The sequence below is a fragment of the Globicephala melas genome, chromosome 9 (genome assembly GCF_963455315.2).
Source record: "Globicephala melas chromosome 9, mGloMel1.2, whole genome shotgun sequence".
NCBI lineage: Eukaryota > Metazoa > Chordata > Mammalia > Artiodactyla > Delphinidae > Globicephala > Globicephala melas.
In genome coordinates, this window is record NC_083322.1 from 11,678,132 (window position 1) to 11,704,310 (window position 26,179).

Genomic DNA, 26,179 nt, shown 5'->3' on the forward strand with positions numbered 1-26,179 from the left:
ACCTGTGTCCATTAGAGTCTCTTGCTTCCAGAGTATTGCCCTGGACACCTGTTGGATTGGGAAGAAGAGAGTGGTGGCTTGAAAAAAAATACTAAGAAAAGTAAAGGACAAGTATCCTCCTTTGGAGACGTGTTGATGTACACATTTGAAACTTCAGTCTTTGGGGCATTACTTTCAAGTTTTTGCCGTATTCAATACCAACCGAACTATTGCTGTTAAATATATTTTTGGTTGATTTACTAATTTATTTGAACAGGGATTGTGTATTTTAGTCTTATATCTATAAAAGAAAAAGTATATATGCAAATTAAAATATTAAGAGCATTCCATCACTTGCAGCTGAAACTGTTTCCAAAGTCATAAATTATTCTTTCTCAAGCGTGATCCCCACCTGTCAATAGGGCTTCTTTTGAAAGAGCAGTTAGAATGCCCCCAGACTGACCCAGGAATCTCTTTCTTCCTCATCTTGTCAATCCCCAGCATTGCCTGTGACACCAAGGCCTCCTCTGGCTCATTCCGAACCAGGTTTATTGCCCTTAGGAGGTAGCTTCTTAGTTGTTCCCACCAAAATCAAGTGATCTTAGATGTATACACCTGAGAGTACCACCATATGTAGATAAATGGCCCGTTCTTGAGTTTGATACCTTAACCAGCTGTAGATGGTAGCTGATTGTGGACAGACAACAAAGGCCACATCTTCAAAAGGGGAAATTAGATGTTTGAGTGTTTGGAGAATAACAGCCCCCAAGGCAGTCACAGAACAAGGTCAAGCCATGAAAGATAGTTTAAAGAGTTTAGACAAAGGAAGACTAACTAGGAAGAGACTTCCAGAAACTGAATCTTAATGACCAAGAGGTCCAATCGGTAAGGCTGCGGTTCCATTCCAGCTCTGATCGATACTGACTTTATAACTTTGGGTAGGTTTACTGCACTTCCATGTAGCTCAGTTTTCTCCTCTGTAAACTGGGGAAAATAGATCTTATCTCCTTCATAGAATTACTGTGAAGACTGAATGGAAAAATATAGGTAAACGAAGCGTTTATTGTAGTCCCTGCACCACAGGAAGTAGTCAGTAAACATGTTGTTGTAAATATTGCTCTTATTATTTGGACATCATTATGGTATCAGACAGAAGGTCCTGGGATTAGAATGGACTGGACAGAACAGTGAGAGCAACCAGGAGGCAGTGTCTGCGAAGATAAGTGTGTGTCTGCTCCCTGAGCCTGGGGTTGATTGTGAGCTGAGGCTGCCTCGGGGCTGCGTGGAGGTGCTTGGTGGGACTGGGAATGGCTGCGGTGGTGGAGATGACGCTGCAGACCAGGACGGGGGAGATAAGGGGCCTCCTACTCCAGAGGCAGCAGCCGGAACAGAGGTTACTCTGCCTTTAGGTGGCAGCAGGGTAGGGAGGCGTGGCCTGGCGGCTGTACCTCCACGGTTGGCTCAGAGCCTAAGCCCAGGCCGGGGGGCTGTTTACAGCTAATGTCCCACAGTGCACTTGTGCCTCAACCTGCCCGTATCCAATCTGAATTGGCCCTGTTATCATTTTCCTAGAGAAACTTCAGCCCAGAGGACTTAGTTGGTGGAAAAGGAGTGGGGAAGGGGAGTGGGTGTGAAGGAAGCTAGAAGTCCATGGGGAGAGGGCTGGACTTTTGGAGAAGGGAATAGAGAAGGTACGATGGATTTGTATCCAAACAGACTGGAAACCTCTAAAATCCTGAATCATCATTTTGCTCTCAGCCCTTAACCAACTGGCATCACTCTTCTCCTGGACATCCAGAAATAAACTCGGAAGCTCATTTGTGGCGGATATACACTGTTATACACCACCCCCCTTCAATCGGTTTCCATGATTTTATTTTCCTCTATAAGTGTTTTCTTTCCATATATTCCCCTCCCTCTGCCCTCACCCTGGGCCAGGCAGCACTTCACCACTCCTGTACCACTGAACCAGCACCGTTTCTCTTGTCTTTTATCTAATCAATCCAGAACCCCAGGACCACACCAGCCTTTTGCAGATATTATTTTCATTATGTCACACTCTTCCTCACATCCTTCAGTCCCTTTTTATTCTAACGTGTGAAGTTGCGCCGTTTCTTCACCGACTGTCATGATGCTTTACTATATGCCGCCCGTCAGCATAGGAACTTTATTCCTCTTCTCCAGCCGCAGAGCCGTCCTTACCCCATCCTGGCAAGTGCACCATAGCACAGTGCTGATGGGGAAATACTGTCAAGGTATCATTAGTGTGACTATCCTAGTAAGCTCCATTTTGCCTGAGATGGGGAAACAAGGGACAGAGGTGAAATACTTTCTTTCAGAAATGTGCTAAGACCCCAGGTGAGGACTCAGTATGATGTGGGAAAGAGAATTTCTGGCTTAGAATGCAATTCATTCCTACAAGTGTTTATGAAACATCTTAGGTAGGTGTGAAGGAAAAAGGGACATTGTCCCTGCTACCAGAGAGTTTGCAGTCAACAGGGAGATGAAGATACAAGCCATCTGAGTAATAGAACTAGAGGATCAGTCATGCCTCTGTCGACTGAAAAAAAATGCATAACCTACAAGTTGAGAATTATGTTTTATTTAATGGACTTAGTGAGGACTTAAGCCCGGGTTACAGCCTCTCAGCTCTCAGGGACTGTTCCAAAGAGGTAAGGGAGGAGCCAGGATATATAGGAGTTTTACTGCTAATTAAAGAAAACCCAGACATCTCAAGTTAATGAGTTTAGTGCCTTTCTATGTACGGAAGATGCAAGAGTCTGGACTTATAGAAATTATTCCTTTCATATGCACTTTACTATCTAGGGCCAGGATCCTGGTTTTCCCCATCCTGAGTCCTCTCAGCGTGCACCATTGGGGCGGCTACAGTAGCTAATGGCTTTATGGCTGTAACATCCTTTGTTTACTAAGATGACAGGCAACATTCTTTGTCCACACTTTATTCTTTGTAGAAGGTATGAGACCGTGTGAGATATTCAAAGGCAAATTCCATCCTCATTTTCCAAACGACAAAACTTACCTGCCTGAGAGTTTAAGTGGCTTGTTCATTGTCACAGGGCTAGTCATTAGCAGATCTCCTGGTTTGTTGGGCTTTTTCATGGACTGCTCTGCCTGCAACCAGCAGGGCTCTGACACACCAGGGAAGACATCAGGCATGCCTGGGAGCAGGGGGAATGGGCGTGGAGCAGGGAGACCTCCCAGGGAAGGTGGCATTTGACCTGAGAATTGAAGGACTCAAGAGGGTTCAATCATAGAAGAAAGGAGAGAAGAAAGAATATTTCAGAAATAAAGCAGCTCTGTGAGCAGAGGCACAGAGCAGGGCCAGAAGACTGCCTGGGGAGTGAAGTCTCCCTCCCTCCGTCTCCTCTGAGAGGCTGAGATAAAGGAGGAGGAGAGGCTGAGGTGTCTCCTGACTGATAAACAGGCTCCACCCAGAGGCCAATAGCTTGTGAGTGGGCACAGGGGCGCCAGGTGGCAGAAGCGCCCTTTCTCCAGGAAAAAGGAACTGGGGTGGGGTAGGAGGGAGGCCGTTTCCTGAATCCCCGTCCTCAGACTCAGCACCTAGAGCAGGACCAGGAAGGATTCTGGGAGCCAGAGAAAAGGCCAGACAGACGGCAAGTCCCCTGGAGAAAGCCATTCCCTTTTGCAGTCAGATGCCTCGGGTGGGAGGTGCGGCTGGATGGTGTGTGAGTGCCCGGCCTGCCCCTGGAGAGGAGGGATGTGAGGCTTGGAGGACAGGACCGGTGAAGGAGAGGGAGGTGACGGGCAAGGGAGGGAGGGAGGTTAGGGATACCTTTAGGGGAGAGGTTCCTTCTGAAGCACTTCTGGGAGCACTGCCCTGGCATGCAGATACACAAGTGTGTGTGTGTGTGTGTGTGTGTGTGTGTCTGTGTGTGTGTGTGTGTGTGCGCGTGCGCGTGCGTGTATGGGGGAGTAGGTGGGCAGGGGGAGGTGTCAAAATGGCCTGATATAACTCTCTTTAATGTCCCCCCTTCCTGAACCAGCTTCTCTGTCCTCCCTCCTCCTCATTCAGTTCAGGAGGGTGGAGACGAGTTGGGGAGAGCCATGGGGTCTGAGCCAGCGAGCGGAGCGGGGACCCGCAGGAGACGGGAGGTAAGTGACCTCTGTGACCTGTGCGGGGCAGATTTATGACAACCCTGCCGGCTCCCAGGGGTCCAAAGAGGGCTGGGTTTGGGATAATGAGGGGTGTTATCTCCATACAAAGGGGCCCTAGCACTAACTGTCCCTTCTTTCTCCTCTCCCCTCCCTTTCCCCACCCCTCCCAATATCCTCTCTCCATCTTGTGGTTTTCACCTCCTGGCTTTCTGCGCAGAGATCTCCAGAAGAGGGGCTGCCCGCTGTACACGGCAGACAGTGGGCGATGGCCAGGCGAGCGCTAATGACAGTCCTCCTTTTCAGTCTAATCCTCGCTGGTTCTCTGCTGCTTTGGGGCTACATTTTCCAGGGCTGCGGTCCTGGTAAGTGAGATCCTAGGTCTCCCACGACCCACTCAGCCCTCCCTCATTCTTGGACCCCATCCATCCATCCATCCATCATCCTGAGGCTCTGTGTCCATTAACTGACACTCATCCCGACCCTCTGGGGCCCCGGGTTCCCGACCTCTTCCCCCTTGAATCACGCTCCTGGCCGCCAGTCAGACCATTTCCTCCTCACCAGGGCCTCTGTCCCTTTCCCTCACCAGACATTCCTTTGCTTAGCCCCTTGGGGGAGCCCTCATCGCTTTCTCTTTCCCAGCTCTGAGCTTTTCCCCACAGCCCACTGTGAGACGCCTGTGTGTCGGGACCTCCTGAGTCTTTACCTGGCCTCTGGAAACACCAGTGTGGCCCCCTGCACTGATTTCTTTAGCTTTGCCTGTGGAAACACCAACAGGACCACTAGTTCTTTTCAGGCTCTTGCAAAGGAGAACAAGCGCCGACTTCAGAGAATACTGGGTAAGGAAATCAGGGTGGAAGATTCTCTTGCCATGGGTGCCACTGAGCCTAGAATGATCACAACTGTTCCAAGCCTGTGTGCCTGTGGAACACCTGGCTTGCACCATCCTCCATTGGCTCTCAGGGAACTGCTAGGTTTGCTTCTCCATCACCGTACATTTCACCGCAGGTACCACCTCTCTTCCATCTCTTCTTGTCCCTCCTTTCATCTTTTCTTTACCTAATCCCTATCCTCTCTCCTTTCCCATTTATCCACGATTGCTCCATTCTCTCCAAGTTCTCCCTTTCACCAAGTTCCATCTTCTGTGTTACCTCCCTTAAATTTTCAATTTCTACCTGATGCTAGGTGTCTTCCCGCACTGGCATCTCCTCAACGCCTGTTGCACTTTAATCTTTCTCTCCATCACTCTCATTGTCCAGCCCTCAGACCCTTCTTGTCTCCTAACGCGCCCTTGTCAGTGTTATCCTCTCCCTCCCATCGCTTCCCAGACCCCCCTCTTTTCACCATTATCTCCTGTTCTCCCTGAAACCTTGGACCATGGTGTGCAAGTTGAACTGGAAGAAGCTGAACTGGGATGATGGAGATGACTGAGTGGAGATGATGGTGGGAGGAAAGAAGTGACGTAGTGGGTGAGAAGTGATGGAGGGGTCCTTATTGGGTTGTGTGTAAGGGAATGAATACAGATGGGCACAAAAGAGATGCTGGAGGGAGAGGAGGACCAAGTTAAAAAGGCTGGAGGTAAGAAGATTCCTGTAGATGGTGGCTGTGTTGAAAAGAACTGAGAGGAAAACTGTGAGGGAGGAACCAAGGCCACATAGGAAGTAGGAAGTTGGTCCCAGGAAGTTGGTGGATGGTGGCGAGGATTTGGGAGTAAGCATGTAACAAAAGGAATGCATTTCCTGCATATGGGAACCCAGAGAACCTGTTGACGGTATCAATTGGAATCTGGAAGAAATAAATGTATCCCTTTGCCCTCCTTCTTTTGATGGGGAAAAAAGTGGAGGTGGGTATTCCCTGCATGGTAGAGGGTCACGCTTTCACTTACGGTATGGAGATGAAAAGAAAAAATACACTTCGGACAAATTCTGCTGCCCATAATAGAATGAAAGGATGCCAGGGGGACTGAGGGAGAGGTGTTAGATGTTAGAAGGTGGAGGATTCAAATGGGTTTGTGTTTGGGTTATTGTCCTGTGTGTGTTTGTTTGTTTCCTGGGATCAAAGAGAGGGGAGAGTCCAGACTAGGGGAGCCTGCCCCTATTTTTTCTCTTTGCTAAACATTTCCTCATGCACTTTCCTCTCTCCGATCCCTTAGAAGTCCTCTGATTTCCCCAATATTTCTAATTCGTTCATTCATCTCCCTCCTGCCTCTCATTTCTGCTTTCTCCTTTTTCCATACTCTACTTATTCCATTTCTTTTTTTCCTCCCGTCTTTTCGTCTTTATTTCCTTTCTCACCTTTCTTCCTTTTTTTTTTTTTTGGCCGCGCTGCTCAGCTTGTGGGAGGTGGGATCTTAGTTCCCCAACCAGGGATGGAACCCGGGCCCTCGGCAGTGAGAGTGTGGAATCCTAACCACTGGCCCGCCAGGGAATTCCCTCACCTCTCCTTTATCCTCCTCGTTGTCTTGTCCGTGCTCCCGTTCCCAGCTCTTTTTCTTCCATCAAGTTGATCCAGCTCATCCCATCTTCCCAGTTTTCCTCATCCCTCTCTTTCTCCCCTTCCCTCCTTATCCCTGGAAGTCTTCCCTTTCCTATAACCTTTCTGTCTCCCACCTTCCTGGCTGGTGCCCCACTCCTTTAATTCTCCCACACTTCCTTTCTAGAAGCCCCAGGTTCCTGGCGCCTGGACTCTGGGGAGGAGAAAGCCTTCCAGTTCTACAGCTCCTGCATGGACACAGGTGCCATTGAGGGTGCAGGGGCTGGTCCCCTCAGACAAGTTATTGAGGAGGTGAGACCCGGGGCATCAACGTTTCTGGATGCATAACACGCAAGACCAACATATGCTCAAGGCTGCCGTTTTTTCCCCCCTAGAGGATGGGTCTCTTTCCTAGGGATTTGGGAGGGAGATGGAAATGGCAATGGCCTGTGGATGTATTAGGACCTTGGGTGAGGGTAGGGAAAGAGGGATAGAGGTGGAGCCCTAAAGGGGTTAAGGGACTCAGAGTAGAGGTCAGGAAGTAGCAATGGTGGTGGTGGGGTTGGTCTCGGAGACTGTCCCTGTGCTGAGCCCTCTCTCTCTCCTTCCCAGCTTGGAGGCTGGCCAATCTCCGGTGATTGGACTCCCTTAGACTTTAACCGAACTCTGAGCCTTCTGATGAGTCAGTATGGTCACTTCCCATTCTTCAGAGCCTATTTGCGACCTCTTCCCACCCCTCCGTACACGCCGGTCATCCAGGTGAGGGAGGCACTGGCAAAAAATGTAGTAAAACCTGGGCCTGACTCACGTTTCCTCGGAGAGGAAAGATGTGTGATCCAGGGAAGAGACTTATCTTTAGGGAAATTATTGATGTGAGAACCAGGGACTTCAGGTGAGATTCGGGAAAGGAGCAGCAGGGCAGTTCTGGGAAGACAGTAGTCTTGGTCTTCCTTGTAGCGTCTCGGAATCACCCCCAGGGTCTCTCAACTAGTTCCCCTGTCTCTCGTATTGCCCTCCTACGATTTAGCTTTCATTATCCCCGGAGGGACCTTTCTAAACCAAGAGCTAATTATGCTGTTGTCTCTGTTTAAATGCCTTAAATGGCTCACTAGGTCAGCAGGATCTGGTTCTTAATCCTTAGCCAAGCCTTGCAAGTATGACCCTTACAAACTCCTGCAGCCTTATCTCCTCCTTATACCCCAAGCCATGCTCCCTCGCTTACAGCTCCAAGGACATTCTTCGGTTCCTTGCATACGTGGCTTCCTTTGCCTGCAACGCTACGCCTCAGTTCGCACACTCAGCCTGGAAAACTCATACATATCTTTCAACTTTTGGTCTTGATTACTATCCCTTCCGGGAAGTCTTCACTGAAACCCTGGCTGAGATGTAGGTGAACCCCTCTGTTCTCCCATTTCCTGTCATCTCAGCATTTAGCGCTGTGTTGAAGACTGAGCCTCTCGAGAACAGGCCCACGGTTTATTCAGCTCAGGTCTTTGGGACCTAGCACAGGGCCAGGCATCTAGAGGCCCACACCAGGTGTTTGCTGAGCGGGTAAAAAAAATTAAAGCCTTGAACGCATCGGTATTGTGGTAGGCCACGTGACCCTATATATTGGCCCCTACTCTGAAAAATGCCACGAAATTATATGAGGATGAATATACAAGAACTGACAGTGCACATGAGGCATTCTCAAGTTCAGTTCTAAAGGGTGTGCTGAGGAGTTTAACTGGTGTGGCCTTTGGAAATTGGTTAAGACCTGAAATGGTTAAGGAGAAGCTCAAAGGAGGGAGAGTGTGGGCTGAGTCCTGAAGCCTGGTTGATTCGTACAGCTGACGGTGAAGCTAAAGGGCCTTATAAGGGCTGCGGGGAAGTCCTGAGCTAAGGGAGGAGCCTGGAATGGTGTGACACCTCTGTGGGGTCAGCAAGGAGGCTGGTCTGTTGAACAGAGGATTTGCGGGTAGGGGTGGGGTGCAGTGGAAGGTAAAAGTAACGCTGAAGACATGAAGTTGAGACTGATTATTCCTGGCCTACGACACTGGACTGAGGTGATAACTTTTGACATAATAGAAAAAAATGAGTTACAGAGGCCTTTCAAATATGATGGTTGTACATAGAACCCAAGTACAGTCAGCGGTTTTCAAGATCAACCTAGAGGTGCTAGGCAGCTAGATGAGCCACGTTGATTCTGAACTAAGATGATTGTGGCAGAAATGGAAAGTGAGGCCAGGCATGAGGATGTAGGCAGCTACCTACATCCTCATCCTAGTGGTGATGGATGGTCCATGGTGATTCGACTGGTGACTGACTGAATATCAATAAGAGAAATGGAGAAACTAGACAATGACCCCACAGTGTTGGTTTGGTGTGGATGGGAGGAGGGTGGTTCCCATCACCTTGAGACTGAATGGTCTCTGAGGGGAAATACAGGTAGAGAGAGTGAACTACAGAGGGAGCGCCCCGATGAGGTGGTGCTGGAGAAGAGTAAGAACGGTCAGGAGGTGGGGGTCACACCAGCTCAGCTGAGCCGCAAAGGACAGGGGAGAGACCAGTTCAGGAGGGAGGGGTTATCTTTGATTCCAGAGACTTCTGAGCTTAGAAAATAAGGAATGAAAAGACACCATTGGAACCTTCTAGACATAGCATCAAAATGGTCATGGAGATGGACTCCGATTTTATGGAGTTAGGAGGAAGGTAAGGAGGTTGAAGCAAAGGCATAGACGACTTTTAGTTCTTTAAAGTTTGGAAAGAAAATGTGACAAAGGAGTCAAGTGAAAGCTTTATTCAAGAGAGCAGAAAAGTATATAGCTCCAGGTGGGAGTAGGATATTGAAGTCGGAGAAGTAAAACAAAAAACGTGGGAGCAAAGATCTTCGGGATAGAAACAAGGACACACCGATGTCAGAAGTAGGGTGAAGTACGTGAGGGTAGTGGGCTACTTGCCTGGGGTGCAGAATTTAAGAGGGTACCCAAACTCACTAATCAAGATAAATAGTATCTCAATAAATATTTTTTAAAATGTCAAAATCAATGCAAAAATCCATGATGAACAAAATATCAAATCTTTGTTCATCGTGGATTTTCTTTTTTGAAAAAACAGTGGATCAAAACTATTGCGGACTTTTGGGGAAACATCTACAATTCAAAAAAAATGATCAAAAATACATTGTGGATTTTTGGGAAAAATACATGATGAGCAAAGTTTTGCTATTTTATTCTGTGGGAATTTTTAGCATTAATTTAGATTTTTAAAATTTCAATTAAGATATTATCGATCTTGATTACTGAGTTTTCAGTACCTCCCAAATTTTGCACTTGAGACGGGTATCTCACTCCCTTTACCCTAGACCTGGCCCTGGCACAGACAGTGATTCCCTACAGGACATGGGTTATTATGCTTCTCTCTTGCTGAGCACCCCCAAACTGGTTGAAGTACCTTCTTTGCACATTCGCACATCCGTACTCTTCCCCCATGTCCCTCGCCCCCAGTCCCTGGCTTTCTTTGCTCTCTCGCTCCTCCTCTGTGCCCCCTTTAGTCCATCTCCTGGGGCCATCTTCCTGGTAAATGCCCATCTCCCCACACCTGTCCTCTCCTTCCTCCACATTCCCCACTTCTCTCAGTCTCTCTTGTGTCCAGATAGACCAGCCAGAGTTTGATGTTCCCCTCAAGCAAAAGCAGGAGATGAACTATGCCCAGGTAAGATGGCACTGGGGACCAAGGTCCTGACCTCTTGTGCTAGAGAAAGGCAGGGGCCGACGGTGGCTGTGACTGAGGTTGCCTCTCCCCCAGATCCTGCGGGAATACCTGACTTACCTGAATCGCCTGGGAACCTTGCTGGGAGGAGACCCAAACAAGGTGGGAGAACACGCCTCCTTTTCCATCTCCATTAACTCACAGCTGTACCAGTTTCTGAGGCCCCCGGAGCAGCAGCAGGCACAGGGAAAGCTCTTCCAGATGGTCACGATTGACCAACTGCAGGTACCTTGAACCAGGGACTGGATGAAGATGGGCCTGAGGGTCTCGCTCCCAAACTTTCTTGTCTTCTTTCTCCTTATTTCCTTAATTCCATTCCATCCCTAACTTTCCTGGCTCCATCCTTTCCCTCAACCCCCCACCTCCCCACTCCCTTTCCTACCTGAGGGAGGGGATGCCCCCTCTCCTCCTTTCCTGTCCCCCCAAGCCTCCGTATCCCTCCTTTAAGGAAATGGCCCCTGCCATCGATTGGTTGTCCTGCTTGCAAGCGACATTCGCACCAATGTCCCTGAGCCCCTCTCATCCCGTCGCAGTCCATGACCTGGAGTATTTGAAAAACATGTCGCAACTGGTTGAAAAGCAGCTGTCGAAGCACAGGTTTGCCCCACGTGGGAGGGTGATGGAAAGAGGGTCCGAGGACCGGAGGTCTCAGGGACAAAGAAGACTGGAGAATGCAGGCTAGTAAGGGCCTCGCAGAAAGATGGGAGGGATCTGGGGCCATATGGGGGCAGAGAGGGGGTGGGATGGACGGCCCAGGAGGACATGGTGGAAACAGGAAGAGGGGCTCGGGGGGCATGGGGTAGGGAAACACACATGAAATGAGGGATCCAGGTATCTGACAAGACATGGGGTTTGCTGGGAGTAGCACCCAGCCTGTGAAGTAACTCTGAGCTGTGGGAGATGCTCGAAGGCCAGTTGCTGGGGACAGCTGGGCATTTATGTCTTGTCAGCAGCTGAGGGGTGTGGGTGGGAGGAGAAGGTACGTGGGATGAGTAGATGGAGGAGGTGAAGGCTGGGAAGAACCTGGGGGAGAGGCTGTTTCTCATCTGTAGTGAGAGGATTCTGGGGCCCTTGTGGGAACGATCAGGGCGTCGAGGAAGGTGGGAGGAGGGAGGGTGAGGCTCTGTGTTGGGCTTACTGCTGTCCCTGATACTGTGTGGCCACCGCTTGGAGGCAGTGGCTTCCTTCCAGGGCCTTGGGCTCAAAGCCCATCTTCATAGTAACTCAGTGGCAGCAACGTCTAGAAATTCTTTCAGGGAGAAGCAAACAGCCATTCACGCAGGTGCGATTTGTATCCTATGTAAGGATACAAATCAAACCCGGTGAGAGAGTTGCCAGCCGGGCAGAGAAAGGTCCTGCATCCCAGCTTTGTTGCTCTTAGAAGATGCATCTTAAGATGAGCTGAGGTTTCTTGGTTGTGGAAGTAGCTGAATCTGTTTGGTTGAATCTAAGTCCAGCCTTCATCTAGCCCAGATCCTCCCCGCCCCTGCCGCTGTGACTTGACAGGTCGGCCTCTTCATCTGGTTCTTTCTTCTATCATTCTCCACCCCAGCCCAACCCACATCAAGAAAAGCTCTTCTTAAAACAGACAAAAGTTTTGAACAGTGGTTGCCAGGGGCTGAAGGGTGGGGAAATAGGGAGAGGTTGGTGAAAGGGTACCAGCCTTCAGTTGTAAGGTGAAGAAAGTCTCAGGATCTAATGTACAACATGGTGACTATAGTTGATAACATTTAATTTTGCGTCGCTGTATTCTACTTTGTAGAGATTGTGGTTTTTTACAAGTGAAAGGTTTGGGGCAACCCCGTGTCAAGCAAGTCTGTGGGCACCATTTTTCCAATAGCATTTGCTCACTTCATGTCTCTGGGTCATATCCGGGTGATTCTCGCAACATTTCACCCTTTTTCAGTATTACTTTAATTGTTAAAGTGATCTGTGATCAGTGAACTTTGATGATACTTTAATCGTTTTGGAATTTTTTAGCAATAAAGTATTTTTAAACTAGGGTAAAAAAAAAAAGATAGAAAGAAAAGCCCTTCTTTTTTTTTTGAAAAGCCCTTCTTGACGTGTTCACGTGTGAAGCAGTTATTCTCTATTAATACAGAGCAGGGCTTCCCCGAGAGTACCAAGGTGACCTTTCCAAGGGGAAGCTTTTCTGTGTTTTCCCCAGAGCCCGGGGGTATACTGTGGGTCTCTTTTCTCTCCACAGGGACTTCCTGCAGAGCCACATGATCTTGGGTCTGGTGGGGACCCTTTCTCCAGCCCTGGACAGTAAATTCCAAGAGGCACGTAGATTGCTGAGCCAGAAACTGGGGGAGCTGACAGGACGACCACCCACGGTGAGGAGGGGCGGGGAGGAATCCTCCCAGATGGGGGGCTAAAGGAGCATCTGTCATTTGGGGGGATAAACGTGGGCATAGCCCCCTCAGGGAGGGGCATGAAGATAGATGCCCCAGGGTCTGGGCTCTCGTGGAGGCACTCAAGGCTTGCACTGAGAGCTGAGGCACCAGGGACCAGACCCTTAGGCACACGTCTGGCTACCTCGAGGGCCTTTTGCTGATTGTTAAAGTCTAGATATAAAGCTCTAAAGTGATCAAGGCCTGCTTTTCTTTTGTCATGACCCCTAGACTGTTTGCCTGGTTATCCTGAGCGCTGTGATTTGAGGGGCCGGACACACAGCCTAGGGTTCACTGGAGTAAGAGGCAGGGACCTTCCCTTTGTCTCGGTGACTCCAGCGTTCCATGTCCAAAGGTGCTTCACGAGGAGCTCATCTCTGACATCCCGAGGGTTCTGTCGGCCACACCGTGGGCTTCGTGGTGCAGATCCCAACATATCAGAGGAGGGAGCTGTACCAAACGTGCTCTACTCACCAAAGTCTACTCTGTCCATACTCAGTTACTGAGAACTTTGAAATCCTAGGTCGACACATCCAATCCCAAGAGGAGGCGTCTAGAACATAAGATGTCCTCCATCCTCGGGCAAGGCCTCAGGGTAGTCTTGAAAATCACTGGGTTTCTTTTCTTAGTAATTTGTGGACCATTTCTCTGCCTTGGAGAAACTCATGGCTTTGGCAACCTGAAATATCTGTGGAATTCAGAGAAGGGAATTGTAAATGCAGGGACTGGAATGTAGTTATTGCCTATTGAGACTTTCAAACGTGCTGGATAGTTTTCTGAGCCCTTTAGATACATGAGCTGATTTGATCCTCACGACAATTCCATGAGATGGGCAGACCGTCCTGTCCCTGTTTTATTGATGGGTAAATTGAGACCCAAAGATTAAGGGGCTTGCTCGGGGTAATATACCTAGTAAGTTGTGAGAGCTGGGATTCGAACTCTGGAAGTCTGGCTCCAGAGTCTGTGTGCTTAATCATTGTTAAAAAAAAAAAGAAAGAAAGAAAACCCAAAAAACTTTCTAGAATTTTCACTCAGGTAGCCAGACAGCCTCCTGGAAATCCCAGAACCGTGGCCTGCTGGTGCTTTTTGAAAGGTGTAAGGATGCCAGCGTTGAAATTCACACTGAAAAAACTTAGAAGGCTTATGAATTGCTAAAGTCACCACCCTTTATACACATATATATCCTTTATATACATATTATAAACAGCCTTATATATCTAATAGGATATATAATTGTCCTTGGGCTTAAAAGCTGACTCAAACCCTACCAACAAATAGTTCTGTGACTTGGTGAAGCCCTTTCACCTGTCTGGAACAGTACCAGGTATGACACATATTAATAATAAAAGCTGACATTCATGGAGTAGTTACTCTGTGTCAGGCATTGCTTATTTTATTTACTATTCCCGGAACCACTCTGAGGTCCTCAGAAAGGACATGTAAGGTTCCCAAGACCGCACAGCTCCTAAGTGGAGGAACACACTCCAAAACAGGTCTGTCTGACCCGGGAGGCCATATTTTTAACCACAAACTGTGCAGGATTGAGAAGTAGTGAGTGGTAACAAAAAATGCCTTGGCAAATTCTTTCTATAAAGGTCAAGATAGTAAATATTTTTGGCTTTGTGGTCTATGTGATCTGTGTTGCAACCACTCAACTCTGTCCTTGTAACACAAAAGCAGTCATATGCTGAGTAAATGAATGGGCGTCACGGGTTCTGAGAAAACTCTGGTTTAGATACTCTTGGAATTCCTAAGAGGGAGAGATGAGGGTGGGTTTAAATGATCAGTGGGATATCTGAACGGGAGGTAGGACGGAAGCAGTGTCTAGGGAGAAGAACGGGTTTTCCGGCGGAGAGAGGGATATCGTTTCATTGCAACAAGGCACGGGGCAGGCTGGCTAAGGCTTGGTACAGTGTGACGGATCCTCCTGGTGGCTTTGGCTGAGCAAACGTGATGGGACTTGCAGGCAAGGCTGTCCTGCTGCTGCTGGAGCCTGGCCTGGGGGGTTTGAGAATCAGCCTGGGAGCCAGCACACCTGGAACAGAGAAAGCAAATAGGATAAGAGTAGGGAGGAAATCAGAGAGGGGAGGAGGGGATTATCCGGAACCTGGTAGGTCACCGTAAGGACCTGGGTTTCTCTCCGCATGTAACAGGGGCCTATAGAGGGATTTATCTGTTTTATGTTTTAAAAGATCATATTCTGAAGGTAAGCAGCAGTGTTTCCTGACGGATGTGTGGTGTGAGAGTGAAAGTGGAGTCAAAGATACCACCAAGGTTTTGGCCTTGATTTGATCAAAATTTGTATTTCTATCCGATGGTTGTTAATTACAGATGTCTAACCATATTCTTCTGAACGAATTCTAATGCCCTTATTCAGAAGGACTGTTAGGTCTCATTATCTGACCATATTTTGTTTGTGACTTTTGAATATATCGTCAATGAACCTGGCTGTTAAGCCAGGTCTTCCTCTTATTAAACGAGAAGCTGAGTTTGGGGAATTGAAAGCAGAACCTCACATTGTTGCCCATTAAATGTGAACTGTTTACACTCAGCCCAACATCCCAATTTATTCAGGTAATTTTAGCCTTTGTTTCAATGATCTGTTATTTCTGCCTTAGGTCATTCATGGTTTTATTTATTGCATCTTCATCTAGATTACTGGTAAAATTCTGCAGAGGGAAGAGTATTGGGTCAGGTTATTGAAGACCTAGCGTAGAGTCGTCAGTTCATTTATGCACCAAATGTTAATTGAGCCCCTATTATATGCCAGACACTTCTCTAGGCCCTTGGGAATCTTCATGACCAAAATAGACAAAAATTCCTCAAACACTTATATTCTAATGGAGGCAGAATGACAGTAAGCTGAATAAAACATATTGGATGGTATTAAGTGTCATGAAAAAATAAAACAGGAAAGGGAGAGAGGCATACTAGGTGAGGACGTGCTACAATGTCCAGTGGGGTGGTCGGGGAAGCTCGTACTAACTTGGAGTCAGTAATCACTGATGTTCCCTTGTGGACCAGTCAGTCAGAATCCACTCAAGTCACACTGTCATTTAACGTGGATTTCTCCATCGATTTCACAAAGATGTAAGTTTTGGTTTTACCAACTGCTATCTTGAAATCAAAATCATGCCAACAGAGTGGGGTAGAACTTTAGAATTTACAGAGCACGTTCCACGTAGTGTTTCCCCTGCTCTCCCAAGTAGCTTTGTGAGGAAAGCGGAACAGGAAGGCAGAACAGGCATTAGGCTCATTTTTATAGCTGGCGTAACTGAAGTATGAGGGTTTAAGTTAATAATCCACAGTTAGTAAATACTGAATTCTCTGTACAGAGGGAGCACTGCGGTGGTCCTTGAGGCTGAATCTGGCCCATAGGTGTGTGTTGTTGGCCTTCGAAGCTTTTTATAAACTGTTAGGTGATGGCACAGCAAGACTCAGAGTTCCAGCCTTTTTTGTTGTTGTCAGTGTGAAGCTCTGGCAACACGGAGCTAGCCGTCTCCAGGGGCGACAAATGACTGGGACTGAGTGATGCAGCCAGCAGGGCTGCGTCCCTCTCTCCGGTTTGCCGTACCCCTTCTTGTCCCGGGGTTCTGACGTTGGACTGCTGCTCTCACTTAGGTTACCTCATGGCCCCTGTTTGAGTTTGTGACTCCAGATCTGCTGTTTATCCTAATTTAATGATCCTTTAAAAGTGATGACATTTCAAAAGGATTTTGATATGATTCGTCCTCAGTGGTGCTATGCTGGCCCTCAGGAGTTACACATTATTTTCCAAGTGTCCAAAAATAGTCGGTTTAATGATTCATTCTAGAATTTTGTTTAGAAATTAACATTAAGGATTCCTGACTCACCTGTAATCTCTAAAATCTACCTTCCCCTTACTGAAAATTGTGCAAAAATTTGCTTCTCTCCAGACTCTTGGAATTTTTCCTGATTTTTATCAAGTCTATCATTACTCATGGTTCTAAGCTTGTATCTGCAACTTTTTTTCTTTCTTTTTTAAAAGATTTTTTTCTTCAAGTATAGTTGATTTAGAGTGTTGTGTTAACTTCTGCTGTGCAGCAAAGCGATTCAGTTATACATATATATCCATTCTTTTTCATATCCTTTTCCATTATGGTTTATCACAGGGTTTGTTGTTTTTTTTTTAAATTTATTTATTTATTTATTTTTGGCTGTGTTGGGTCTTCGTTTCTGTGCGAGGGCTTTCTCTAGTTGCGGCGAGCGGGGACCACTCTTCATCGCGGTGTGCGGGCCTCTCACTATCGCGGCCTCTCCCGTTGCGGAGCACAGCCTCCAGAAGCGCAGGCTCAGTAGTTGTGGCTCACGGGCCCAGTTGCTCCGCGGCATGTGGGATCCTCCCAGACCAGGGCTCGAACCCGTGTCCCCTGCATTGGCAGGCAGATTCTCAACCACTGCGCCACCAGGGAAGCCCCTATCACAGGGTTTTGAATATAGTTCCCTGCGCTCTACAGTAGGACCTTGTTGTTTATCCATCCTGTATATAATAGTTTGCATCTGCTAATCCCACACTCCCACTCCATCCCTCCCACATTCCCACTCCCGCAACATTTTTCTGTTCCTTAAAATTAATCTTTTGAGCCTCATTATCCTGGGTTTGAAGTATCTCTTCTATCCTTTATATTTTAGCAATGATTTTTTTTCTTTTTCTCTGTTTTCAATCAATGTGGTATACTCCATCACTCCACGTCTTGAGAGACAGCTTAGATACTCATAACCCCCAGCAGATGAATATACAACCTGCCAACCTCCACCCCCGAGACTTACGTTCATTTATAGATTCTGGAAGTTGTTTTCCCGCACATAGAACATATGACTCAGCACAAGTGTGACCAAAAGGATCCCAGAGTGGCATAGGGTGAGCAGTGGGTGGTCCGAGGTGGTGTCCACACTCTCCAGGAACCAGGTCAGGGCCTGCCGTGGCCTGGGCTATGGGCAACAGCATGGAACAGGCAAAGGATTTGGAGAGAAGGGCAGGCACCAGCCAAAGGGATCAGGAAACAACTCAAGAACCAGGAGGTATAGAAAGGGCAGGCAGGTCCACACTACCAAGCTCAAGGCTGATGTGTTTGCTCCTGTCCTGGGTGCAGCCCTCCACCCCCGGCAGCAGTCTGATGAAAGGCAGCCTCAGAGCCGAGCTTGTCATCGGGGGCCTGCAGCACCTACACTGGACCCAGGCATTGCTATCAGACCGAGGTTGCCTTTCTATTTGTATTTCACATTTGTGAGTTTCAGAGCTCCAAGTAATACACTCTGGAAAGTGTCTGAGTCCCTTCTCCTCAACAGGAGAAGGTTCTTAAAAGGTCTCATGGTGAGGGGACAGACAAGAACGCACAGATGTGGGCAACCGGGTCTGGAGCAACCTCCAAAATGATGAACATTCTAATAGGCCCAGGAGTGTCTTCGATGACAGAAGTGCTGGCCTTCCTTTCTCTTTCCTCATTTGTCGGAAGCCCCATAAACTCTCTCCAGCCTTAGGACCGGAATGCGTGGTGGCAGCCTAACTGCCTGACCTGCCAGGACGTCTGGGGGAATAAATAAGTTACAGGAATGAAGTCTTATGACTTCAGCCCACTCAGCCCAAATTAGCATGTTAGCCGGTTTTTCCTAAGTCGCAGCTCAGCTTTCCCTTAGGCCAGCTTCCTGAATTTGTTTCTCACCTGCCCTGCGTCATCTCTGGGCCTACGCTTGGTCGTCTCTTCAAAGCCATCCACCCCAACATCTCTCTTTTATGTTTCTTAGTCTTCCCATCCTGCTGTTAACACATTATTTGACCAGGGGATTTTTGCAGAAACTAACGCTTGTGGCAGTCATATGTCTCTGGTCAAACGTGTTAAAAAACACCCCAGTTGCCAAGGCCCTCTTTGAGTTTTTATTTTTTTATTTTTTTTTTATTTTTTTATTTTTATTTTTTTTGTGGTACGCGGGCCTCTCACCGCTGTGGCCTCTCCCGTTGCGGAGCACAGGCTCCGGAAGCGCAGGCTCAGCGGCCATGGCTCACGGGCCCAGCCGCTCCGCGGCACGTGGGATCCTCCCAGACCGGGGCACGAACCCGTGGCCCCTGCATCGGCAGGCGGACTCTCAACCACTGCGCCACCAGGGAAGCCCTATTTTTTTATTTTTTAATAAATTTATTTATTTATTTTTGGCCACGTGGGGTCTTCGTTGCTGCACGCGGGCTTTCTCTAGTTGCGGTGAGCGGGGGCTACTCTTCGTTGTGGTGTGCGGGCTTCTCGTCGCTGGGGCTTCTCTTGTTGCGGAGCACGGGCTCTAGGTGCGCGGGCTTCAGTAGTTGCGGCACGTGGACTCGGTGGTTGTGGCTCGCGGGCTCTAGAGCACAGGCTCAGTAGTTGTGGTGCACAGGCTTAGTTGCTCCGTGGCATGTGGGATCTTCCCGGACCAGGGCTCGAACCTGTGTCCCCTGCATTGGCAGGCGGATTCTTAACCACTGCGCCACCAGGGAAGTCCCCTCTTTTGATTTTTTGTCTAACCGTTTCTCTGCCTTTGAAGTTGAAGACGTCCATCCTCTCATCCTATATCCTTTTCCCTGATTTGGCAGAAAGTGTCTTAGTGCTCTGAATTCGTATATTTAGTCTTTTCTTTTTTCCTCTTCTCCCACCAAACAATATGGTATCTAAAACCCAATTTTACTCTGATAACTTCCTTCTTTATAAGACAAGGTCTTACCGTATGATCCTCAATAACCATTTGGAGAGTGGGGTAGGAAGGCAGGAGGCAGGGAGACTCTTCCTTCTTCAATTTCTCTTTTAAGTAAAGAAGCTTGGGAGGATGGGAGTCTCCGCCGGGCTCTGTGCGTGGTGGGTGGGGACAGGGTGGCAGGCGTGGTGGGCGGGGACAGGGTGGCAGGCAGACCTGCTAAAGTGAGAGGGTTGGCTCTAGTCCTGTCCTTCCCAGGAGCCTTTCAATCATCCAGAAGGATGCCTCCCAGTGGCCTGGCTTTCAAATTCAATAGGCAATAAACAAGGATAGTTTGCCCAACCCAGGCTCATGAGACTAATCCTGGAGGAGATGTGAGCCCCTCTTTGCTAAGCAGCATGACCCCATGTGTGTCACCAAAAGGGGTTATAGAGTAAAGGGAGACAAACCCAGAAAGTCCAGCAAAGAGAGCATGCTCTGGGGGTGAAGGTCTAGGTGAGACTGGCCTGGGAAAGTGGATGAGGAAGACGCCTTGGCGGGAGCCATTCATTCCAGCTTTGTCTCTGTAGCCCGCCCACCCTCGCTGGATGACGTGTGTGGAGAAGACGGCAGCCTTCTTCAAGCCTACGCTGGCAACCTTGTTTGTCCGTGAGGCCTTCGGCCCCAGCACGCGAAGTGCTGTACGTGAGGGCCCTTCCCCAGCCCACGTCCTTCCGCCCCTTCCCCGCCAACCCATCCTCTCCTAGTTCTAGCGACTTTGCTCTTCTCGATGGTCTCTGTGGTCAGAGAACCAGCCAGTTAGAGAGAGAACCCAGAGAGGGACACGCTGCATCCCTAGGGTCTGCACAGTTGAGCTCTGAGACACAAAGTCCGCACAACACACACTGACCTGGACAGGTCACCCAGCTTTCCTGCTCATGTGTTTCTTCAACCATAAAATGAGAAAATTGAACTGCATGACCTCTAAGCCTACCCCTTGGTTACCTGTGATTTTTTTTTAACAACACGTGAAATGACATCAGAATGGAATGCTATCATCTTCAGAAGCGCTAATAAATAACTACTGAACACTTTTCAGTGCCTACCATGTGCCTGATACTCTTATAAGCACTTTGCACCAACTACTTTAATTCCTACTACTATTATAATTTTAAAGCAGAGAGAACTGAAGCACAGAGGGGTTAAGAAACTTGCCCAAGATCACACAGCTACCAAATAGCAGAGTTAGGATTTGAACTCAGGCTCCCAGTGTCGTCATCCGTTTTCCTCCATCAAGAAAGGAAATGCACACGGTGGTAGATGGCCGAGAAGGCAGGCAGCACACAGTCGGGGTGTGAAGCTGGGCAGGCTTCAGCTCGTTGCGGAGCTGAGGAGCCCTGGAAGTTGGAGAGAGGAGATGCAGGCTGTAAGAAACAGGGTGTGAGGACGAGGGCCCTCGAGAGCAGAGAAGGGGATGGTGGTCCACCTCCTCCCTCCACTTTCTGAGAGGATTGCCCGGCCGAGAGAAAGGACAGTGTCACGGAAAGGAGCTGTCTACCCCGTCAAGGGTCAGGAGTGACCAGTTCCCACCTTCCCCTTCCGTGCTTGGTACCTCCTCCACATCCCCACAGCTCTCCGTACCCTGAGTTTTTGGTCACCTAGTAGGTAGCACTTTGCACTTTCTCTGTCTGAGACCGTCCTCCTTCTGGCAGCCCCTCAGGGTCGAGGCCCCTTCCTAGAGGCCCAGTGGGCAGGGCCCAGCACTGAGGCTGAGTTTGATCCTGTTTCTTTCTCCCTGCCCCGTCCTGCCCACAGGCCATGGAATTATTCACTGCGATCAAGGATGCCCTCATCGCTCGCTTCCAGATGCTTCCTTGGATGGATGAAGAGACCCGGGCAAAGGTCCAGGACAAGGTAAGGCCAGGAGAAGGAGACAGTGTGGGAACGTGTAGTAGGTGTGAACTGAGTGTTGGATCGAGAGATCACAGGGCCTGGAGGAGCGTGCTCAAGGCCAAGGGCACAAGTATAAACACCAATATGCCGCACACACATCCTGGGGGCAGTACCAGAGGAAGGGACAGGGCAGTGAGCAGGAGAGATTCCTTCTGATAAGACTTGGGACAGCTAGGTTCCTTCCACCTTTGTGTCTCTTCCCAGGTCACCCAGCTGCAGGTGAAGATGGGGGCCCCGGAATGGGCCTTGAAGCCAGACCCAGCCAGACAAGAATACAACGATGTGGGTTCCTGCCCTCGCCATTTACTCTTTAACCCTCAACTTCTTTACCCACCCCGATGCACCAGAGTGGCAGACAGTCATTTCCCCTAGTTGATCCTGAGAAACCCTTCCCTGCCCTGGTGCTGCTGGGGCCTGATGGGCGGATAGCCACACTCTGGATCTTGCCAACAGAAGAGTAGAACCTTTGCAGGTCACGTCGAGCGTGTGTGCACACTCGCACCCATGCATTCGTGTGACTTGCCTGAGTATTTGTGTGCTGGTACGTGTGAAGCCCGTTTGTACCACGCAGGCACTGGTGTCATGGCGCTGGTTTTCCACGATTCCGGGGAGGTCCGCGCATCGGGGCTTATCTGTCTGCGTTCAGATGTCCGCGTCAGGGTATGTCAGTGTACATCTACATTTGTCTCCGTGTATTCGAGTTGCCTCCTGCCTCCTCCCAGATACGACTTGGACCCAGCTTCCTGCAGTCCTTCCTGAGCTGTGTCCGATCCCGCCGAGCTAGAATCATCCGGAGTTTCCTGCAGCCTTTCCCCAACCACAGGTACGAGGGCGAGGGAGACACAGACACCGCATCCCAAAGATAGCCGTCCAAAATGAGCAGGAAAGAAAGCCAGAGGCTCAGGGGAACAGGAACAGTGACAGTATGCGGGAACGACGGCACGTAAATGATAGAGCTGGTATTCATATGTACTCTTTCCACAGGTGGCAGGTGCTCCCCTGGGGCGTAAATGCCTACTATTCAATACCTGACCATGTGGTGGTCTTCCCAGCCGGACTCCTCCAACCCCCGTTTTTCCACCCTGGCTACCCCAGGTATGGGCCATTCTAAGTTTCCCAAGAGCAATGGACCCATGTTATGATGAATGATGGATGCGACTTATGGTTGGAGAATTGGGGCCAAAAACTTGGAAGGATTCTGAGGGTAAGACAAGACCTTGCCCCCTAGAGCTGTGAACTTTGGCGCCGCCGGCAGCGTTATGGCCCATGAGCTGCTGCACATCTTCTACCAGCTCCGTGAGTAACAGCGGGCCATTGGGAGATGGGGCCATCGGGAACCCAGGTGAAGGCCCCAAAGGCATCCTAGAGGGGGAGAAGGGAGGCTGTGCGAGGGTTCGGGGGGGGCAGTTCTGAAGCCTTTGCAGTGCTCCTGGGAGCCAGCCCAGTTTGTGGTACCCCCGTGTCTTCACCCCTGCATCACGCCTCACCGTTTCATTCCCTTGCCCCATTTTCAACAGTATTCCCTGGGGGCTGCCCAGCCTGTGACACCCATGCCCTACAGGGGGCGCTAGTGTGCCTGGAGCGCCACTATGCTGCCTTTCCATTACCCAACGGGACCTTCTTCAATGGCTCCCGCACATTCCTGGAGGATGCTGCAGACACGGGGGGACTGGCCATTGCACTGCAGGTAACTCACATCCCAAGGGCTGCGATCTGTTTTTACCAGCAGAATAGACAGCCTGTCCCCAGTTTTTCCTTCCACCATCCCTCAGGCAAACATAGCAAAACGTTCTGCCCTTCACATCCCCACTGAACAGGTGGCAACTTGAGGGCCCCCTCCGACTCCATAGAGCCCTCTTTTCTAGATCCATAGATCTCACGGCAAGTACCTTTTCTCCTGGCTCAGAGCAGTGTGTCAGTGCAGAACTTGGAAAGAAGGACCGTGAACTGGTTTTGGATATTGCGTGTAGGGCATCAGATTTCCAGATGGCCACGGGTCTAGAGCCTAAGGGCGACTCTCCATCCCACTCCCATATCCAGGCATACAACAAGAGGCTATTATGGTACCGTGGGGAGACCACCCTGCCCAACCTGAACCTCAGCCCCTGGCAACTCTTCTTCCGAAGCTATGCCCAGGTAGGCAGCCGACACCTCCCACCAGGGCTTAGTCCATGTCAGATAAATACCCTATCGTTAACACTCAGGTATTGTTAAGCATCTTCCCCCCAATGCCACCAACCCTCTGCTGCACAAATCCCCAATGTCATCCTTTCACACACGTCCCCTTGGGACCATCCCTTCATCCTGCGATAAATTCTTCTACCAAATTCAGCAGTGCCTTCAAAAAACGGAAAACGACTGTATTCCCAAATCCCTCCTTGAGATGAGCCCAACTTTTATCTTCTCTCATTTCCTCTGGAAACACAGATCCCTTCAAAAAGAGCCTTAACAGACTATCTATAGACCACGTTCCTCCTCGGAGACCTCGCCACGCAGTGGGGTCCCCCCTGACATAACCCCCGCTAAGTGCCCTCAGCAGATAGTGCCCCCAATTCCTCAGGATACTTAGAGACCCGCACAGTGTTCTTACAGCAGACCCACCTCTAGGGCACTTACAAATGGTATGATTGCACAGACCAGCCCTCCCCAGATACCCACTGCCAGATTAAATGACCCGCAAATGGCAAATACCTTCCTTTCTCCATGTGGCCCTCGGAGCATTGCTATCCCTGCTTTTATCTTTGCTGTCCCTAGTTACCACCTGGTCACCAGGTCTGCCGTGTCCTGCTGACCCTGATATCCTGCTTTTCTCCTTACCCTGTATGGACCTCTCTTTCTCCCCAGGTGATGTGTAGGGACCCCAGCACCCAGGATCCTCAGGACACTCACAGCCCTCCTACCCTTCGAATCCACGGGCCCCTAAGCAACAGCCCAGCCTTCGCCAGACACTTCCACTGTCCCCACGGCACCCTCATGCACCCCTCCAGCCGCTGCCAGCTCTGGTAACCCAGCTGGCTCCCAAAGAGACCTCAGTACAGGTGTATCAGCATCTCCCTGCCCCATCCCTGGAATCAGGACAATACCTCCTCTCCCCTTCTGTTCCAAAAATAAAAGCCGGCCCTTGGCTTCTGCCTGTCTCTTAAGAACACTTTCCTGCTATGTCCGATGCCTAGAAGTCAGAAAAAATCAGAGGAGAAACCGCCAAGCAGAGTTCCAAGGACGTGAGACAAGGAAAGAACCAGTGAATGAGCTAAAGGTCGGTGGAAACCGGTTAGAGACAAGATTAAGCTGCCCCCACTTGTTTCCAGGATTTGATTGTTATTACTCTCATTGTTGCTGCCTCCCTGCCCCTAATCTGTTGTCCTGAGCAAAGCCAGGAGAGGCTGGGGGAGAGAGAAGGGCAGGGGTCCGGTGTCTCCGCTCTTGGAGATGGCCCTCAGAGGATGGGGAGGAAGGTGGGCAGGGGCCATGGGCCGCTGAGAGGCCAGCACGAGGTCTCTCTGATGCTGCGTCCCGAGGGGGAGGGTCATGGGCAAGAGCCAGGAAGCCGCATGTACGTCACCCTCGGGAGGAGCGCTCCGGACCCCCACGGGGAGGCGGTCAGTAAGCTACCGTGAAGCGGAGGCAGATGTCCAGGTCCTCATCCAGGAATCAGGCCACCGCCTCCGCCTCCAGGTCCCTCATAGGAAAACCACGGTGCCGGCCAGGTTCAAGCAGAAGGCGAGGTGGAACAGGTGGCCACGGCTTGCCACCGCCTCTGACATCTGCTCGTCCTCTTGCTGGGTCATGTCCACTGCCTGCCACAGCTCGCCCACCGAGGAGGCCACAAAGTGCTCTGCAAACTGTTCTCCATCTTGGTCTGAAACAGGGGACGGGGGACAGCGTGAAAGGACTGTTTCTGATGCCCCCCCTGCCCCCCGCCCCTGGCCCGCCTTGGAAAGAGGAAGGCATTGGGGAACCTGGGAGCCCAACCGCCCACACCCTTGTTCTTGACCACAGAGGCGATGCTCCATCTGGGGGGTCTCTTCTGGTCTGTGTGCGGCCATAGCCCCAGCTCAAGGGCACACACTCCCCTCTGCCAATTCACACTGCCTCCTCCAAGGTGTTACCTCGTCTGGGGAGTAAGGGACCAACGTGGAGGAGGGTGAACTTCCAAGACCCTCTTCCCGTATTCACAGGGTCCCACGCACATCCGCTGGCCCCGGCACACCCTGAGTACGGCCCTGGTGAGGAACTGCGGCTCTAGGCCCTTTACAGGACACTCACACTGCAGTAGTAGGGCCTGGGGTGACCGCCCGTAACCCAAACCTATCTCAGCTTTCCCTCTGGCCTGACCAGTGATCTGACTCCAAAGAGATCTGGTCCCCGGCTTCAGGCATCGTCCCCCTACTTCACCTACCTGTAGAGGGTGTTTTCTCTTTCTGACTCCTCTCGTCCAGGCCTGGGCTCCCTTTCTGAGGCGTCACCCCCTTGACCCACAGCAGCAGCAGGATGGATGCCAGGAATGCTGCCCTGCAGAGCTGGGAGCCCAGGAAAGTCATGGGCCTTCCCTAGTCCCCAGTGCCCGGCAGGACCCTCTCCTCCCTCCCCTGTCCGTTGTCCCGGCGCTTACCCCTTCCCAGCACCGTTTTCTCCCCTTCCCTTCCATAGGACCTCTGATGTCATGAGCTCTGTGACATCACAGTCGTGGGCCTGACCCTCATCCCGTCCTCTTGGAGAGTTCCATTGGCAGGCAAGAGCGTGGAGAGTGGCTAGCAGGGGGCAACTGAGGCTTCCAGGATGACCACGGTGGGCCATTCTGTGCAGAGCCACAGCAATGACTTAAGAGTTTGTGAAGT

At 50.1% G+C, this 26,179-nt stretch overlaps 2 protein-coding genes across 2 annotated transcripts in view; one reads left to right on the forward strand and one right to left on the reverse strand.

The window, feature by feature from the left end:
• The window catches only part of KEL (Kell metallo-endopeptidase (Kell blood group)), a 199,178-nt gene extending 174,594 nt beyond the window's left edge, over positions 1 to 24,584 (forward strand). The window contains exons 8-26 of the mRNA XM_030853678.2: positions 4,034 to 4,113; positions 4,334 to 4,478; positions 4,776 to 4,952; positions 6,773 to 6,897; positions 7,198 to 7,344; positions 10,219 to 10,278; positions 10,372 to 10,560; positions 10,784 to 10,932; positions 12,542 to 12,671; positions 19,979 to 20,089; positions 21,204 to 21,302; positions 21,546 to 21,623; positions 22,064 to 22,164; positions 22,326 to 22,436; positions 22,570 to 22,637; positions 22,859 to 23,028; positions 23,382 to 23,477; positions 24,186 to 24,379; positions 24,515 to 24,584. Of these exons, the coding sequence (XP_030709538.2) occupies positions 4,034 to 4,113; positions 4,334 to 4,478; positions 4,776 to 4,952; positions 6,773 to 6,897; positions 7,198 to 7,344; positions 10,219 to 10,278; positions 10,372 to 10,560; positions 10,784 to 10,932; positions 12,542 to 12,671; positions 19,979 to 20,089; positions 21,204 to 21,302; positions 21,546 to 21,623; positions 22,064 to 22,164; positions 22,326 to 22,436; positions 22,570 to 22,637; positions 22,859 to 23,028; positions 23,382 to 23,477; positions 24,186 to 24,347 (2,198 nt within the window). The 3' untranslated portion in view covers positions 24,348 to 24,379; positions 24,515 to 24,584. The remainder of the gene's footprint in view (positions 1 to 4,033; positions 4,114 to 4,333; positions 4,479 to 4,775; positions 4,953 to 6,772; positions 6,898 to 7,197; positions 7,345 to 10,218; positions 10,279 to 10,371; positions 10,561 to 10,783; positions 10,933 to 12,541; positions 12,672 to 19,978; positions 20,090 to 21,203; positions 21,303 to 21,545; positions 21,624 to 22,063; positions 22,165 to 22,325; positions 22,437 to 22,569; positions 22,638 to 22,858; positions 23,029 to 23,381; positions 23,478 to 24,185; positions 24,380 to 24,514) is intronic.
• Positions 24,585 to 25,021: 437 nt separating this feature from the next.
• LLCFC1 (LLLL and CFNLAS motif containing 1) lies at positions 25,022 to 25,882 on the reverse strand. The gene is made up of 2 exons (XM_030854413.1): positions 25,741 to 25,882; positions 25,022 to 25,200 (listed from the first exon to the last, which is right to left on the reverse strand). Exons 1-2 carry the CDS (start codon positions 25,880 to 25,882, stop codon positions 25,022 to 25,024), a joined length of 321 nt encoding a protein of 106 aa, XP_030710273.1.
• Positions 25,883 to 26,179: the final 297 nt, after the last annotated feature.

Coding starts and splice junctions, on each gene's coding strand:
- LLCFC1 (XM_030854413.1), bottom strand. CDS start 25,882: ATGACTTTCCTGGGCTCCCAGCTCTGCAGGGCAGCATTCCTGGCATCC. Junction 25,201..25,740: donor AGAGAAAACACCCTCTACAG/GTAGGTGAAGTA, acceptor CCCCTGTTTCAG/ACCAAGATGGAGAACAGTTT.